We start from the raw sequence: 19,172 nt of genomic DNA on the forward strand, positions 1-19,172 counted from the left end.
ATTTCAAATTCAAGATATGGGAACTGCTGCTCTCCACACAGAGGGGAAAAGGCTGAATCATTATAGTAGAAGTTAGCTGCTGTACCTTATAGTTTTTCAGCAATTAGCATTTTAAAAGATCATCTAAATTCCACTTTGTCACATAACCTCTGCCCTACTGGAGATGTTTATTCTGGTTAATATCTTACCTCACCTCACCTGAAATTCACGCTGGCAGCTACAGCTACTTCTGAAATTTAAATGAGTTACGATTTTCAATTGAAACATCTTATTTTAAAGCTGAATCTTGTAAAATTAATTATATTCTGATACATGCATAGAGTTAGAGGGGAATCAAAATGGCAGCTAGAAGATGCAGGCCACAGTAGTTAATCATAAGCATTTTCTTCTGGGAGAAGCATGAATAAGTAATGCTGGAAGGACCCAGAAACACTGGAAAAGATGAAATGGATAAAGGGCAAGACCATTTGCTTAAAACCTCTTGGTGACCTTTCCTGCTCCATGACTGAATATCAAATGACATTTAATTAATTTTATTCAATTTCATAAGAATATTGGCTTCTTAGCTGATTGGCAGCATTTCATAATGTAATTCAGATGCAGGTGAAATGGAATTTGTGTTTAAATCCGTTTCAGTAGTTAGTATATATAGTGAGAGGGTGAAGAGCTTAATCCTGTCTTCCCAAATGAAGGAGCAAAGTCCAATATTACCTTTAAGCAGAAATCAACTTAACTGTGAATGGTCCTTTAATGTACTGGCTGCTTATGCACATTTCTGCTGAGAAACCTCTGCCCCTCCTGTACCTTCTTTTCATCTAGTTCTGGGTCAAAATCTCTTTTCTTAAGTAGGGCTAGTAAGTATGGATTTGTCTCATTATTTTAAAAACTCATTTGCTAAGTGTTTTGTTGGCTAATTTTGTTATGAAGGAAAAGGAGATGAGTATCCCCAGGAAGACTAAGTATCTGACCACAACACATCATGCAGTTTATCCCTGTATTTGCTAAACTTCCCTGATATGAATTGTCTGAGGTTCTAGAGTTGGACACAACTGAGTGACTTTCACTTTCTCTTATTAAAAAAACAGATTCCCAGTCCTCACCACAGACTGAAACCCCAAGGGAGAGGCTTGGGTAAAGTCTATTGATTCTTACCCATAAAATGTGGAAACTGATTGATCTTATAGTCTTTGAGAAGGCCTAGATATTTCATTCCATAGACTTCTTTTAGAGTTTGAAAGCCTAGTTATTATTGACTGCCAGTTTGGCTCAGCAAAAGCTCTTTCAGTCCCCTGAAATAAGTAAGTCCAGACATTATAAGGGATGTACTTTTTTGGTAGCATATGTTCTCATTATGTGGTAATTCCTTCAAATGCTTGTCATCAGTCTAAAGCTCATACCTGGTGTTGCATGACCATAGACTTTGAAAGTTCATTTCCTTTTCAAACTTGTAATGATGACTGATGACACAGTGATAGGCCTTAACAAGTGGACATGGACTAATAAAATGCCATTGCTCTGTGATTCATAGCATCTTAAAGTGGTTCACTTCAGGGAAAGTGAATGACTGACTTTGTAAATCAGTCTTCTGGGCTAAGACTGATGAAGGGGAAAGTGGGGAGGATTTCTGAAGTTAATGTTAAGATTCCCATTAAGCTAAATACAAGTAATCAGAAATATTGAGAGTATTTTCAATACATGGTACCTGCTGGGCAATATCTTTGAAGGTCATTTCTTCTTTTGAGATATCTTACTGTTTTTTCTTTCATTCAAAAAATATTTGAGTGCCTGCTTCCCTGTTAGCTCAGGCTGTGTGGTTCTGCCTGTGATTCCGGATACCTGGATTTGATCCCCGGTTTGGGTTGGGAAGATCCTCTGAAGAAGGAAATGGCAACCTACTCCGGTATTCTTGCTTGGAGAATTCCATGAACAGAGGAGTCTGGTGGGCTACAGTCCATGGGGTCATAAAACCCCATGGACCAAAACTGTACATATTAGTACTGTGTGTACTTGGGAAACCATGAAATTTAGTTTAGAATTTGAGCAATTTAGCAGAGATGTCTCTTCATGGGAAATAGATGGGGAAACAATGGAAACAGTGACAGACTTTATATTTTTGGGCTCCTAAATCACTGCAGATGGTGACTGCAGCCATGAAATTCAAAGATGCTTACTCCTTGGAAGAAAAGCTATGACCGACCTAGACAGCATATTAAAAAAACAGAGACATTACTTTGCCGACAAAGGCCCATCTAGTCAAAGCTATGGTTTTTCCCGTAGTCATGTATGGATGTGAGAGTTGAACCATAAAGAAAGCTGAGTGCTGAAGAATTGATGCTTTTGAACTGTGTTCTTGGAGAAGACTCTTGAGAGTCCCTTGGACTGCGAAGAGATCCAACCAGTCCATCCTATAGGAAATCAATCCTGGGTGTTCATTGAAAGGTCTAATGCTGAACCTGAAACTCCAGTACTTTGGCCACCTGAAGCGAAGAACTGACTCATTAGTAAAGACCCTGATGCTGGGGAAAATTGAAGGCAGGGGATGACAGAGGATGAGATGGTTGGATGGGATCACCGACTCAATGGACATGAGTTTGAGCAAGCTCCAGGATTTGGTGATGGGCAGGGAAGCCTGGCTTCACACTCAGCAGAAACTTGAAATTTGTTTGTTGAGTGAGTGAACGGCACAGTTTTGGATCTGCCGAAACTGTGCTGTTCACTCACTCAACAAACAGAAATTCCAAGTTTCATGTAGAACAAATTGCTATTAAAGTAGGCATCTACATACTGTTTCTGGAGAAGGAAATGGCAATCTACTCCAGTGTTCTTGCCTGGAGAATTCCAGGGACGGGGGAGCCTGGTAGGCTGCCGTCTTTGGGGTTGCACAGAGTCGGACACGACTGAAGCGACTTAGCAGCAGCAGCAGCTACATACTGTTTCATTTTAATTGACATAGTTCTGTACTAAAGTAGTTTGAAACTCAACATACATACTTAGTGGAGGAGAGACTGGAGGAGGTGAGACCGTAAACCAATTTGGAATCTATACTGTAAGCCCTGATTTCGTTCAGATCTGAGTGGTTGTGTTGTGTATTCCCATTCCAGGGTGTGGTGTTTGAGAAGAATTAATGTTTTTGTTTTGACATTAAAAAGTGATGGCATTATATGCATGCAGGTTAGGCAGATGTTATTTTATGGCCTAAAGAGGAAACCATGGCTGGCATTTCATAGGTTCTGAGTGTTTGCTATTAGGTATTTTGGGAGAAATGGAAAGGAAATGGTAGTTAGCATGGACCCTGTAGCCCTGATCGCTGTGTTCTGATAGATTATGTAGTGTTGCGCAGTTAGCTAATTTTGATACTTCTTTCCCTGGAGTGTAGTAGTCCTTATTCTCAGAGCATTTGGAAATTGATGCTCAAATTGGATAGAGTAGGAGTTTTAGATAAAATTAGCCATCATGTTTGTAAAATCTTTTCAGAAGTTTCTACACCCTTCCCAGTGTCATTGGTTTTATTTTTAGGATTCCTCCTGACAAGTGGATTCAGAGCACCTGGAAATACTTTCTATTATAAAGTGATCTGTGTAATACTGGTTTTTGTTTGGAGAAACTAAAAAAATTTTTTAATTGAAGTATAATTGACATGCAACATTATGTTAATTTCAGGTGTACAGCTGGATGATTCAGTATTGCAAAGTGATCACCATAACAAATCTGGTTAGCATCTGTCATACATTGTTACAGGGTTGTTTTTTTTCTTGTGATGAGATCTTATAATATCTCTTCTCAACTTTCAAATATGCAATATGGGTATTATTGACTATAGTCACCATGCTGTACATTACATCCCCATGGCTTATTTATTTTATAACTGAAAGTTTGTACCTTTTGACTCACTTCATCCATTTCGCCCACCTGCCCCCTACCGCTATCTTTGGAAATTCTTAAAATTCATTTCTTTAGTGCCCAGTAGATGAATTTGATAAATAGGGAGTTAACGCTCACCTTATTTCACTGAAACCCTAGGCAGTTTTCTTAGTCACTTTCATCCTTAGCTTTCTCTTTGGCAAAGCTAGGGATGGTTCTGCTGAAATCACTTCATGAGAGGTTTGTGGTCAGAGGGTTGTGGAGCACATGCTTTGACATGGTCTCTGTAATATAAAGTTCCGTCACAGTAAGAATAAAAGTGGTGAGTATGAAAGTGAATTAATTTGCTCCGTGTGCTATAGATTTTGCCTTTTTAAAACGCTTATTAAATTAAAAATGTAAGACTAAATTCAGAAGGTAGTTACTATGATTTACCATGGGTGAACAGGTGAATAGATTACTTCTTATTACTATTTAAAAGATTTCTTCAAATTTTGCAGGGTCAAACCTTGAGATGTAGGATTGGGACAGGGAGATGAGGGGATAGATGTGATGCAGGAATTCGTAAACCTGACTGTGAATCAGAGTTGCCTGGATTGGGGGATGTTGTTTGCTCAGGATATAATTTCCAAGGCCCACTCCAAATATAAGTTAGAATATCAGCATCAGCATTTTAAATGTGTTCCCTAGGTTTGTTAGATGTAGTAGCCTGAGGATAGCATTTGGGAACCATTGATTCCAGAGGCTTCTCATACAGTTAAAGTAAAATCAGAATGTTCTTCCCACAACCTCCAGGGCTCTGTGTAATCTTGTCTTCATCTCTGATCTCTTCCCCTTATTTGTATCACTCTGCGCCTTGCCTACTGTGCTTTAGCAGGTTCTGGTCCTGAAACAAGCCAAGGATGTTCTTACCTTTGGGGCTTTGCGCATGCTCTTTCCTCAGCCTGGAACACGTTGCCCTTAGGTATTTGCATGAGTGATTCATTCTGGTCTTGGATCAAATGTGTCTTCCTCAAGGATGCCTCTTGACACCACCCAGTCTGAAGTTGTCCCCACAACACCCTCTCAGTCTCTGTCACATCACTGTTTTTGTTTTATTCATAGTGCTTGTCACTAACTAAAATGATGGCGTTTGTTTTCTGTCATTCTCCTCCAGAGTGTCCACTGTGCGGAGCCAGGGCCCTTGCTGGTCTTGTTCACTCTTCTCTAGGACCTGAAATGGAGCCTGATCTGTGAGGAAGAACTCAGGAGATGCTTGTCTTTAGATAAGCTGCTCTAGCCAGCCAGCGAGCTCATGTAATCTTAGAATCCAGCTGAGGAGAAGACAGAAATTTCTCAGCCAGTCAAGCTGTAATCTTGCAGATACAGTTATGGTTGTTTTGTGTAATTCTCTTTTTCTTCCCTGTCTAGCTGAGTCCACCTCAGGGCGAGGCCAATACCTGAAACGCATCCGATACCACGGCAGAGGTCGCTTTGGGATTATGGAGAAGGTTTTTTGCCATTATTTTGTGAAGTTGGTGGAAGGCCCTCCCCCTCAACCTGAGGCACCAAAGACAGCAGTCACCCACGCCAAAGAGTATATCCAGGAGCTTCGCAACCGGACCATCATTCATGCTCTGTGATGGGACTATTAAGACTCCATGGTGTATATATTTTACCATTTATTTCTTAAAACCAACACAAATTAAAGACAAATGCTTTCTGTGAATCGTTATTGAATTATTGAAATATGAAGTACCATTGCTGGTTTTATACGAATATTTATAAATCTCTGTCCATTTTTTGAGAGCCTCTGGTTATATTTTATGTATTTGCAACTAGGAAGGGGAAATCAGTTTTAAACAGCTATAGTGACAGACTGTATAATTCAGAAGGCTTTTTTGAGTCCCGTTTGAAAGGAACGTTAGCTTTGTAGCTAGTGCCCTGCAGGTGGTAGTTTTGATACCAGACTTGAGTAGAAAGTTGTAGGATAAGAAAGCTTGTCCTTATTATTTCACTTGATTTTCCTCTTGAGACTAAGGGAGGTGGTGGAGGGGAGCATGCCTGCATGTTGTTTCAGTGCAGTATTTTAGAGCGTTCTGTGGTTCAGTTTTTCCTTTCACTGTTGGCATTACCCTTTACTGTTTTAGCTGAAACTTGAAATTATAGGAATTTATTAGGTATATTAATCTAAAACTCCAAAAATCATTTAACTTATAAAGTTTATTTTCCTTAAATAATAACAGTTTTTATGTCTCCTTCCAACAGTGCTTTCTGTTGCTTGGCTATCTTGTTTAGGATTGATTTTTCAGAGTGAATTCAATCAGAAGAACCAATCTCAGCCTTGCATTCTAAAATAAGGCAGTAGATGGCACTCACTTCCCTCTTGTTAGCAGAAATTGTTGAGAGTATTCAGCACTCTGTCCACGGCCCTAGTTCAGTGTTTCTCTAATGTTTATATGCAGAGGAAGAACCTAGGGTGCTTATTAATGCACACTTCTGGGTCCCTCTCCACCCCTCTCCCCCAAATATTCTGATTCACTAAAAATCTGTTTTAAATAAGCACTTCCAGATGATTCTGTTTTCGGGAACTGCACTTCGAGTCAAATGAAGAATGTAGCTTCAGTGCCATGTTTTAAGATGGCATTAATAATAGCTACTATTTATTGGGACCTCATTATTTGACATGCTCTGTGCTGTATTTTACAAATAACCATCTCTGGGTTACACAGTTTGTAAATATTGGACTGTAATTTAAACTCTAGGGTTAAGTTATTCATGCATACCTAATGAATATACAGGAATATTTCTAGGCCTCTGCAATTAACCTAATGTATGGGTAAAAAAGGCAGAGGGCTCAGTGAATAAGTCACTGAGGTGTCGGGCAGATTCATTCTGGGTCCTGAGGTATTATAGCATGGAAGCATGGAAATAACACTAGAGTGGTGGGAGGTAACCTTTGTTCTAGTCTTGGCATAATCACTAACCAGAAGTAAGACTCTGGGCAGATTTCCTCCGTGCTTGGCCTCCATTTAATTTACCTAGAAGATAAGAGGCTCAGAGTTGTCTGGAGAACACCTTCAGAATCACTTGAAGGGCTTGTTAAAAGATCCAAATCCCTGGGCCTCACTCTCCGACTTAGTGAGTCAGGGTTTGGTGTAGGGGAACAGGGGTTTACACTGGTAACGAATGCCCCAGTGATGCATGGCTAAGAATCCCTGGACCGGAGGGTCTCCAGGCTTTCTCTCGGGGCAGATGCTCTATGAGTTTTAGTCTCAAGAGTTTTTACTCCTTGGGTGTGACTGAAACACACCAGGTGGTGGTGTGGACTCCGTAACTATAAATTGCATAAATGAGGATGCTACTTCATCTTAAAAGTGTTTTGAAATAGGTAAGAACAAAACATCTTGGAGTCTAATGAAGAATGTTTGCTTGTAATCTAAGATTCAGCCTTGATTTGGAACGGCTTCTGGTATGATAAAGTGTACTGATTGCTAGCCTTCAGGACTGGGTACTGTTTTAAACATGGTGTATACATTATCTCAATGAACCTTTCCCATTATGACTGTTGCTAAGTACATCTGGTTAGTTTCCATGCTGAAATTAACTTTACATGGTTCAGAAACTGATTTCTTCTCTTTAACAATATCTGAATGCTTGTAATTTCTGTTTTTTCCCCAGAGAATTATGATAGATTTACACTTTTTTTTTGTTAGTGTATAGCGCATTCAGGAGGGCTTTGTAGGTGACTCAGTGGTAAAGAATCCATCTGCCAAGCAGGAGACGTAGGTTTGATCCCTGGGTCATGAAGATCCTCTGGAGAAGGAAATGGCAACCCACTCCAGAATTCTTGCCTGGGAAATCTTGTGGACAGAGGAGCCTGACGAGCTACAGTCCTTGGGGTCACAGAGTCACACATGGCTGAGTGGCTAAACAGCAGCAACAGCACATTCAGGAGTTGCACCGATCACACGTTTAGCTGAATAAATGATCAAGTGATGAGCGTACCCAGGTAAGCAGGTGAAGAGAGAGCGCATGGTAGCAACACTGGGTCTGCTTCATGCCCCTGCCCTGTCACTGCCCACCTCTCTTCCCCAAGGCTAGCCATTACCCTGGCTGTCATATGATAGCTTTTTTTTTAAGGTAAGCTTTTGTTTTCTTCAGCTCAATTTATTGGGCAACCATTCTATGCCTGGTGCTGAGGATACAGGTACTGAAAAAGGAATCAACCGCTGCTCGCGGAGCTCACACTGTACTGGGAAAGGAGTAATTCAGTAATTACAAGGGTTCACTGTGCTGAGTGTTATAAGAATAGAGAAATGGGGCTTTGGGAGTAGACATCAGGGCACCCTGGAAAACTCCCTTTGGGTTTTGGGGAAATTAATTTTAAAGAGATGTAGTGAGGGGAAAAGGTAAAAATTAAAAATGTCATACAGATCAATAAAAGGCTATGTTGTCAGGCCAGTTTGGGTTTTGTCAACTGTATGAACGTTAGGACCACTTCATCCTATCAGAAGCTGAGAAGTATATAGCATGTGTGATGCAGAGCGGAGTATACTGTCTCTGGAGCTGACTCCGAGTTATCAAACTGTGAATGAGGCTCCAGCTAACCTTGAGGGGAAGGACATGTGAAGTGAGTATACGGCAAACATTGCAAAATAGAATGGATGTGTTTCTCCACAAGTGATGAAAATGATTGGATTTTTCCCATGGATTTCATTTTAATGCAGATGTTGTAGTAATAATTTTAGTTGATTAAGAAGAGCTCACTCACATGTGTAGGTTTAAAACAGGAAAGGTTTTGGAGTGGGTGAGCTTCCAGAAAGATTCTAAAGCAGGACAAAATTACATAGATGACATTATTAACACTTCTAGGAATAGGCCCCTCTTCTCGGCCATTGTCTGATGTAACTGTCTAGGGTCCAATCTCTGTATGAGATAGGTTTTAGCCTTTAGTCTTAAACTGGCCTACTGTGAGTTACGTTAGTATACATCTTAGGATGTATCTGTTATGGAACCACAAATTCATTGGATTGAAGAGAAAATATTGGTAAGTGAATCATACTTGTGCACTCAAGTAAAAGTTTTTTTATGTTTATCCAGTAGGGACTGAATGAAGAATTATTTTCACTTAACAGTCCAAGGAGACTCATAAAAATTTTATTCTGGAAAGTAAGGGATGGCAATATTAATATCAAATGAAGTAGAATTTAAGGAAAAGGCATAAATGAACCTAAAAGGGTTTAATGCACATTGGGAGGAACACATTCTGCAGTCAATTTGAAGCCATTTCTAAACCTCCTGAAGCTCATCTTAAAGTCTCAAGTTTCCATAGTGGACCCCAGCATAAGAAAATCTGATTTAAATGATTAAAGTTCATTTTATCTATCTGGCCATAGTTCTTGACTCTTCCTATATCCATGCTCTTTACAGTGTGACTTTGCAGTTCCTCTTATTACAAAGTGGAGTCTCTTCTGACCTCTTGAATTTGGGCTGACTTTCTAATAGCATGTGGCAGAGGTGACAGCTTGCAGGTTTTCAGCCTTGTCTTTGCTTCCTTATTCTTTCTTGGATCTCTGCTTCTCTATGTAAACAAGACCCAGCTGATGTGCTCAAGGATGAGAGACCATGTGGAAGAGAGATGTGGGCCCCAGCTTACAGCCAGCCAACCACAAAACGCATGAGAGAACCTAGCCAGCATCCTCATAGCTGCTGATGGAACAAACACTGATGACAGGTGAGAGTACGTAAACCAGCACAAACTGACTTTATAGACTCATGAACAAATGGGTAAGTTCTTACTAAGCCACTGAAATTTGAGGTAGTTTGCTACATAGTAGTAGCTCTAATAAATATTTCAAACTTTGTACTCTAAGGAGAATACCAGTCTTTTCAAATGTCTCTAACGATTGGTAAAATTGATTCTACAAATTTTAAATTCTATAGTTGTAGACTCTAAATTGATTCTGCAATTTTAATTTACAGAGGAGTCCTCATATTCTCTCAAGAATCATATAGACCACTTTTTAAAATCATTCTGCCCTAAAATCAGAAAGTTGTTCTTTTTAAGAAAGTTTAAGCATAACCTCCTTGATAATAAAACACTCCTTAATTATTTGAGGGAAAAATGGTTATGGACAGATCTTATAAGTTTAATGAAGAAATACAAATGATACAGATAGACAAGACAGGAAAGTGGCCTAAATGTCCGTTGATAAATGAATGGATAAAGAAGATGTGGGACACGTGTACAATGGAATACTCAGCCATAAAAAAGGAGGAAATAATGCCATTTGCAGCAATATGGATTAACCTAGAGATTAACGTACTGTCCTTCACATTATCAAGTGAGTCAAAAAGAGAGATACTGTGGTATCACTTATATGTGGAATCTAAAATGCAACACAAATGATTTACAAAAGAGGAACACGTGCAGACATAGAAAACAACGGTTTCCAAAGGGAAAAGGGCTTGGGGGAGGGATAAATTAGGAGTTTGGGATTAGCAGATACAAAATACTACAGATAAAATAGGTGAACAACAAAGTCCTACTGTATAGCACAGGAAACTATTCAATATCCTGTAATCATATGGAAAAGAATATGAAAAATATGTGTGTATAGGGAGATATATTTGTGTGTATATGTATGTGTGTATATGTATGTGTATATGTATATATATACTATATACATGTGTATATACTATATATACACACACATATATGTATATATATAGCTGAAACACTTTGCTGTATACCAGAAGCTGATAGAACATTGTAAATCAGCTATACTTTAATTAAAAAAAATGAAAATATATGTATGATACAAGGGCATAAAAACAAAAAAATATTAATCCTGTAAAGAAATGGGCTGGGTCATTCTATTTCTCTGCATGGTTCTGGATTAGAATTGATCAAAAGATGAACTTGAGTAATAATTTGGAGTTAGAAGTGGTACTCTCACGATCATTTTGGCATCTCGATACCTATCACAATAGTGCCTCATTGTAAAACAGTACACTAGGGCAGCAGGTGTCCCATTTCAACATCTTGTTAGATTAAGCAGAAGGGAATTATTAAGGATCTTGGCTAGCTCAAAGAATTTCTAAGTGGGCCCCAGGCTATATACTATGTTTTCCCCTGGTCTGCAGGTACTTACTTCATTTTCTGAGTCAGGAGTGGGTATCAGTGACTGGCAGGAGTGTCATAAGACTGAACTTTAGCTATAAACTAGTCTAGAAATGGACTTTCTAATTTTCTGGCCTCTTAAAACATGTCTGTTCTGCAGCCAGAGACCACCATGAACACAGAGTTGAACAAGTTGGGTTTATGACTTTGCGGCAAGGGAGAACACACCGTGGCGACCATGGGGAATCCTCAGCAAGAGGATGTTAGGATTTGGGCTTTGGTGGAGTCATTTTATAGGATTTGGGCTTCGTTTGGTTGACTTGCTAGGGTTTGCTCTGAATTCGATGTTATCAGACAGTGTGGGTGGGGAAAATTCTATGATTGATTATCTCAATAAATTTTACATATAGGGAGGGCAAACTTGGGTGAGGAAATAGGTGTAAATAATCGATAAGGAATTAACAGTCACTTATTTTAGCAAAGAAAAGGTGTTTGGTATTTTGTGGATGGCACCGCAACCTGAGGTGAAATTATGTTGTGTGCTTGTTTTATTTCATTTAATCGTGTTCCCAGAATGACCTTGTCTGAGTTGGTATTCTGAGAGATGGTTTCTGTTCAACAGGAGAATAACTGTGTCAAGTGCCTAGCCAGCTTCTGAATGTCAGGGACTGTTCTTTTCTTTTTCAAATACTGGCTGGAAGGAAATTTGAGTAGCTATTGACTAAGCGAATTTGTTGTATCTACCTCAGGTATCATCATACTTAATGATAACACTCTGGATTTTCTCACCAAAGTTGGGGACAAGTCAAGTGTGCTGACTATTCATGGTTATTTAATATTTCCCAAAAGTTTAGTCAAAAGCCATAAGACAAAATGAAATAAAAGGAAAATCTTTGGAAAGGAAGAGATGAATTATTGCTTGCATGTAACTGCCTCCCTGGGAAACCAAGAAATCAACTGAAAAATTATTAAAAGTAAGGAGAGTTCAGTAGGTCAGTTGATTGCAAAATCAGTATAAGTCAACGCTTATGCTTTAAGTTAGCAGTCATCAGAATATATAATTTTAAAAAGCTATTAAAATAGAGACTAAAATAGAAAATATCTAGGAATAAACTTGACATATGAAAACTATGCAGGACCCATATAAACAAAACTATAAAGCTTTCCTGGGACACGTGAAGACTTACATGGCAGGGCATGCTACATTCTTGGGTGGCATAACTCAGTAATGCAGCCATTTCAATTCTAATAAAAATGTCAAAAGTATTCTTTTTTTATCTAGGCAGTATAATCCTAAGGTCACCTGAGAAGCTTAATAAAAGGCTGAGAAATTTTTAGAAGATTGGGAGGTGGCTTGCACTGAAAGATTTATTATCAAAGCAGCATGGTTCTTATGTAAGAATCAAAATAGGCCCCCAAACAGACTTAAGTATATACATTTGGTTTAGGATGAAGGTGGAATTGAAATGTTCTTACGCCTCTGCTTAAAATATAGGAAGCTGCTAATAAGCACATCTCTTCTGTCCTCATAATGAGAAAATGACATAAACTACAAAATCATTACTTCACTTGAGCTCATGAGAAAGATGAGGTTGGGAGGCACAGCCTCATTCAGAAGAGAGACAAGCCCCTCTGAAGAGAGATGGCTTCACAACTGTCTCCACTCCCACAGAGCTTGGGAGCAGAAACTCAGCCGCTGTCCAGGTATGGAGATGAGATCAGCTAAATTGTAGCTTAAAATCCACATGTGGGTGAGCTGTAAATCGGGTTGCTGAGGTAGCAGAGGAGTTCCGTCTCAGCTAGACTGTCCTCCACAGACTTCCACCAGCTGCTCACCAGAAGTATGGGGGGAGGGCAGGAGATTGGCCCTCTTGAACCCACATCTGAGGTCCAGACAGAGGAGGCAGTTGGTGGATGCTGGGGACACAGAATGCCATTGGCTTCCCTGGATTTTCCTCCCTTAGGGATCAAAAGCTCTAAGCTGCTGGGGGTAGGGCAGGAAACTCAAATTGCCCACAGGGTTCAAAGTGATCAGTGGACAGGGGGCTCAAGACCCTGCCTTTTTCTCTGGACAGTAGACTACAGCCTCAAGTCTCTGCAGTGGCAGTCTGTTACTCGGGCAGATGGACCAAAATGTGTTCCTTAATAATTGCGTGAAAAGCATTTGATAACACTGAACATCCATTTATGATAAAAACTCAGGACACTAGAACTTTCTCAATCTGATAATAGACATCTACAAAAACTCTGGCTACTGTCATACTTAATGGTGGAAGATAGAATTTATGAATTGTGCTGTTTCCCACAATGGAATACTTCTCATCAATAAGATGGAGGAACTGCTGATACAAGCAACGGCATGGACGAATCTCAAAAGCATTACAGTAAATGAAAAAGCCGAAATCAAAAGGCTATACGTTGTATGTTTCATTGACATTCAGGAAAAGGCAAAACCACATGAACAGAGAGAACAGATCAGGGTTGCCAGGGGCTGGCAGGTGGAATGGGGGACTGACTACAAGTGGGCAGAAGCAAACTTGGGGATGATGGAAATACTCCATCTATGTGTGTTGATTGTTGTGACTACACATGGTGTTTGTCAAAATTCATGACACTATCATAAGAGTATGAATTATATCTTGTGAGATCTGACTTTAAAAAACTGGTTCAAGAAGAAAGTATTATGCTATAAACAGTGCTGAAATAATTGAAAAATCATTTGTGGGAAATTAATTCCTCACGTCATCTGATAAGATTAATTCCAAATGGATTATAAATAAGGATGAAAAAATGAAACCATTAAAAGCTTAGAAATATGCAGAAAAGATAGCTGATGAATACATAGGAGAGCAAAGTATAAAGTAAAGAAGTGAAGACTGCCACCTCAGGACCGTGATTCTCAAGAGGTAAAAGGAGTGTTTTTGAGAAAGAACCCCTTGTGAGAGTCTGTCTTCTCTCCCTCCTTCCCTCCCGCCCACTCCCCCTCCCTCCTCCTCCAGTCTTCCCCCCATCCGCTCTGCCTCCCTCTCCATCTCAGTGATGTCAATGGTAGTTACAGGAACATTTGTTTTATGATTATTCATCACACTGTACAGCCTTCTGTTTACATGTATCATACTTTGTAGTTTTAAAAAAAGGAACGCTTGGGGTCCAAATGTAATTTCCTACGTTTTAACAGGATTTAGGCGCAGAGAGTCCAAGTGCATTGGTGAAGGTGGTTCCCCTCATTTTGTCGTCAGTTCTCCGTCCCCTGTCTAGTGCTCTACCAGCCCGGGCAGCCACCTAGTTCAGCACAGGTCAACAGACTCTGAACATGGTAAACCAAACCCAGTTAGAAGAACCTACGTTGCAGTTGTGAGATGTATAATAAAAAATGTGGGTAAAATCAATCTGCCTTGGAGTGGAGAAAGCTTTTTAAGTATCAAAGTAAAGGCAGAAGACATAAGGAAAAGATTGATAGATTTTTATTACTTCCAAATTAAAAATGATGTACAAATTTTAAAGCAGCAGAGCAAAACTGAAAGATAACATACAATTGGGGAAAATTTTTAAAAAGTACATGACAGACTTCCCTGGTGGTCTGGTGGATAAGGCTGTGCACTCCCAAGTGCAAGGGGCCCCGGTTTGATCCCTAGTCAGGGAACTGGATCCCACATGCCACAACTGAGAATTCACACACCACAACAAAGACTCAGAGCAGTCAAATAAGTAAAATTTAAAAATGTGGCAGATAAAGGGTTAGCATTCCTGAAATACAGAGAGCCCCCAAAATCAATGAGACCAATATTCCAATAGAAAAACAGGAAAGGAATATGAATAGCGGGTTTTTAAGAGAAGAAGTAGTACTTCTGAAAATAATTCTCCCTAGTGATCAAATAGTTGCATGTTGAAAGTGTGCACTTGTCACATATCTAACTGCCCAGTATTAGAATGGAAACATCTAGAATTGGGAAACTGTAGAGAAAAGAACACTGAAGCACTTGGTAGAAGTACAGCAGCATTAAAAAGAGCCTCAAAAACTTTTTATTAACAAATGTTAATGTTTTCATAATATGTGCACAAATATATTCATATAAAGAAAATTGGAAATGACCTAAAACATTCCAGTGACAGGAAACTGGCTAGGTTACGTTCCCTTTGTGTGCTTGGGCATTTTCTAGCTAATATGGCACCATTGTGTGACTTAGAAAAAAGTTGTCTTCTATTCCAGGAGACCCCACCCCACACCAGGCTTACTGCTTGTGCAGGCGACAACTTGGACTGTGGAGGTTAGGGCTCTGATACACAAATGATGGTATACTGTGGAGTCATTAGAACACAGTTTTGAATGACATGGGTAAGGTTCACAGTATGCTATTAATGACATACAATGTGAAGTGTTGGCTAGTTACTAGGTGTTACTTAAAATGTAAATTTTTCATTGTGTACAGCATAAGTAATTTTCAAAAGTATAGTAATATGCATAGATAGAAAAAACTAGGGCAAAAAAAAACCCTAGAAGGATGTATACCAGTATTTTTAATAGTATTATAGCTGGATGAAAAGATTATAGGTGGTTTTTATTTTTCCTTTTGTACTTTCTATATTTTTGACATTTTCTTGATGGAATGTTTATTATTAGGTAATCGAGGGAAAAAAACAGTAAAATTAAAAAAAAAATCTCATTTAGGGTACTGAGCAGAAGCAGGTGAAAAATGCAGCTTACCCAGGAGAAATGTATGCTTTTGGTTACTTTCATTACCTTGAGCTTCATGTAGAAGCTTAAGCCTTATAAATAGAAAAGTCAATAAGAGTGCACCTGTTTAGATGACATTTAGTGACAGTGGTGAAAATGTGACCACATTAAAAAGTTGAAGCGAGATGAGGTTATATGCCACAGGCCATCCTTGATGTGCAGGTTGTAACCCGAGCAAGATGCTTCTGACCCAGCCCTGCTCATGACAGATGTTACGGGGCCCAAGGAAGCTTGGCATGGGTTAAGGGACAGATGGAGAAGGCAGTGGGAAGCCCTGGCTAAGTCAGAGAAGCACGGGAGGCCAGTGTACCCTCCACCCAGTGATTCAGGTGGGAGGTAAAGGCGAAACAGTCTTCAGCAGGCTAGTTACTCCTTTCTGTCTAAGTTCCCTGTTCTGTTAAGGTGCTAACTGCAAAGTGAGAGTGTTAAACGTGGCATTTCCCTTAATGGTTTGTTTTCCCTGAAGCCAGTGGTGTTATGTGTTGATGGAGAGGAGAAAGCCCATGACCAAGTGAAATATACACTTGTCCCTGCCCTCTCTCCCTTCTTCTCTAATATCTCCCTCCACTGCTTACAAGCCTCCAGTGACTCCTCACAGGCTTCAGGACAAAGTGTAAACTCTTTATCTTGGCGTAAAAGACCTGCTTTTCATTCTAGCACTGTCGCTCAGCAGACATATTTCCACCTCGCAAAGTGGCATTGGTTCTCTAAACACATGCGGCACGTTATCTCATGTCTGGTGGCATTTATCCTCTTGCTAATATTAACCCAATGCCTGCTACATGCCAGGCATTGTGCTAAATGTTTAGTGTTGTTTTCTGCCTTATAACAATTTTATCTCGTAGACTTGAATATTGTCTCCCATTTTATAAATGAGAAGCCTGAGGTTCAAAGAAATTAAATAATTTTCTTAAGGGTCACGTAGTAAGTAGCAGAGTCAGAATTTGAACCCAGGTTTTTGTTTTTTTCTTCCCCAAACCACTTGAATGGGGATTTTCTGGCAGTCCAGTGGTTAGGACTCAGCACTTCCACTGCTGGGGTCAAGGTTCAATCCCTAGTCAGGGAACTAAGATCCCACAAGCCATTCATGGCACAGCCAAATTAAAAACAAATCGCAACAACAAAACCCCCCACTTTGTTGAGCTATGACCGACATATAAAAGCTGTAGATATTTAATGTATAAAACGAGGTGTTTGGAGATAAGTACATATACATACCTATGAAATTATCATTACTGTCAGAACTATGTGCTAAACTCATCTCCTCCTACTCCTTAAACCCAGGTTTGACTCCAAAGCTTGAATTCTTTTATATTTGCAGTGAAATATATATAACACAACGCTTAACCATTTTAACTATTTTAAGTATACATTTTTGTGGCATTAGGTACACTTACATTGTTGGGCAAGCATCACCACCATCCATCTCCAGAATTTTTTATCTTCTTCCTCTGAAACTCTGTATCCTCTGAACATTCACTCCCCATTTCTCCCTCCCAGACCCTGTCAAGCAACCACCATTCTACTTTCTCTATGAATCTGGGCACTCTAAGTACCTCATATAAGAATCATACTGTTTGTCTTTTTATGGTTGGCTTATTTAATTTAGCATAATGTCTTCAAGATTCATCCATACTATAGCATATGTCAGAATTTCCTTTTCCAGGCTGAACAATATTCCATTATATGAATATATCATGTTTTCTTTATTCACCCATCAGTGGACACTTGGGTTGCTTTTCCTTTTGGTTGTTGTGAATATTGCTGCAGTGAACGCGAGTGTACACATATCTGTTCAAGGTCCTGCTTTCATTGCTCTTGAGTATTTATACAGAAGTGGAATTGCTGGATCACATGGGAGTTCTATGTTTTGTGATGTGAACATAGTTGAAGATTATAAGCCAGTCATTTTGTAGAGTCTCCTTCAATTTGTACTTGGACTCGGATTATATGTTTTGACTGGAATGTCACAGATGCTTTTTTTTTTTTTTTTTCTGAATCACACTCCACAAGGTGGCAAGTGATGTCTATTTGGTTACTGGTATTTTTAACTTAGATTCACTTTATTGTGCTGCTGACTGCCAGGTGAATCTACTGTAAAATTATTGTAAAGTCTCTTTGTAATTATTAAGTATCTTAGAAGGAGATACTTTGAGACTATGTAAGTAGTTCTTTCCTCACCAATCTCTCACTCACTGGAGTTTAGCATCTTTGATATTTTTTGGTTGAAAGGTTACTATGAAGGTTAGTAAGTGGTAATTTTCTAATAACCATCATCTTTTTCATGATCAGCAAAAGAGTCCAAAATGCAGTACTTGGATGCAATCTCAAAAATGATAAAATGATCTGTTCGTTTCCAACGCAAACTATTCAATATCACCGTAATCCAAGTCTATGCCCCAGCCAGTAATGCTGAAGAAGCTGAAGTTGAATGGTTCTGTGAAGACCTACAAGACCTTGTAGAGCTAACACCCAAAACAGATGTCCTTTTCATTAGAGGGGACTGGAATGCAAAAGTAGGAAATCAAGAAACACCTGGAGTAACAGGCAAATTTGGCCTTGGAATGCGGAATGAAGCAGGGCAAAGACTAATAGAGTTTTGCCAAGAAAATGCACTGGTCATAGCAAACACCCTCTTCCAACAACACAAGAGAAGAGTCTACACGTGGACATCACCAGATGGTCAACACCAAAATCAGATTGGTTATATTCTTTGCAGCCAAAGATGGAGAAGCTCTCTACAGTCAGCAAAAACAAGACCAGGAGCTGACTGTGGCTCAGATCATGAACTCCTTATTGCAAAATTCAGAATTAAATTGAAGAAAGTAGGGGAAACCACTAGACCGTTTAGGTATGACCTAAATCAAATCCCTTATGATTATACAGTGGAAGTGAGAAATAGATTTAAGGGCCTAGATCTGATAGATGGAGTGCCTGATGAACTATGGAATGAGGTTCATGACATTGTACAGGAGACAGGGATCAAGACCATCCCCATGGAAAAGAAATGCAAAAAAGCAAAATGGCTGTCTGGGGAGGCCTTACAAATAGCTGTGAAAAGAAGAGAGGCAAAAAGCAAAGGAGAAAAGGAAAGATATAAGCATCTGAATGCAGAGTTCCAAAGAATAGCAAGAAGAGATAAGAAAGCCTACTTCAGTGATCAATGCAAAGAAATAGAGGAAAACAACAGAATGGGGAAGACTAGAGATCTCTTCAAGAAAATTAGAGATACCAAGGGAACATTTCATGCAAAGATGGGCTCGATAAAGTACAGAAATGGTATGGACCTAACAGAAGCAGAAGATATTAAGAAGAGGTGGCAAGAATACACAGAAGAACTGTATAAAAAAGATCTTCATGACCTGGATAATCACGATAGTGTGATCACTCATCTAGGGCCAGACATCCTGGAATGTGAAGTCAAGTGGGCCTTAGAAAGCCTCACTACGAACAAAGCTAGTGGAGGTGATG

At 39.4% G+C, this 19,172-nt stretch overlaps 1 protein-coding gene and 1 long non-coding RNA gene across 6 annotated transcripts in view; both read left to right on the top strand.

The window, feature by feature from the left end:
• The window catches only part of MRPL22 (mitochondrial ribosomal protein L22), a 43,803-nt gene extending 38,234 nt beyond the window's left edge, over window positions 1-5,569 (top strand). For all 5 annotated transcript variants that reach the window (XM_069592480.1, XM_069592479.1, XM_069592483.1 and 2 more), the window contains one exon: window positions 5,272-5,569. In XM_069592480.1, coding sequence (XP_069448581.1) covers window positions 5,272-5,483 — 212 coding nt within the window. In that variant the 3' untranslated portion in view covers window positions 5,484-5,569. The remainder of the gene's footprint in view (window positions 1-5,271) is intronic.
• A 2,088-nt stretch (window positions 5,570-7,657) lies between these two features.
• LOC138441458 (uncharacterized) overlaps window positions 7,658-19,172 on the top strand; it is a 55,269-nt gene continuing 43,754 nt past the window's right edge. The window contains exons 1-2 of the long non-coding RNA XR_011257350.1: window positions 7,658-7,852; window positions 9,438-9,577. This is a non-coding gene — a long non-coding RNA (uncharacterized lncRNA). The remainder of the gene's footprint in view (window positions 7,853-9,437; window positions 9,578-19,172) is intronic.

This window comes from Ovis canadensis, chromosome 5 (assembly GCF_042477335.2).
Source record: "Ovis canadensis isolate MfBH-ARS-UI-01 breed Bighorn chromosome 5, ARS-UI_OviCan_v2, whole genome shotgun sequence".
Classification (NCBI taxonomy): domain Eukaryota; kingdom Metazoa; phylum Chordata; class Mammalia; order Artiodactyla; family Bovidae; genus Ovis; species Ovis canadensis.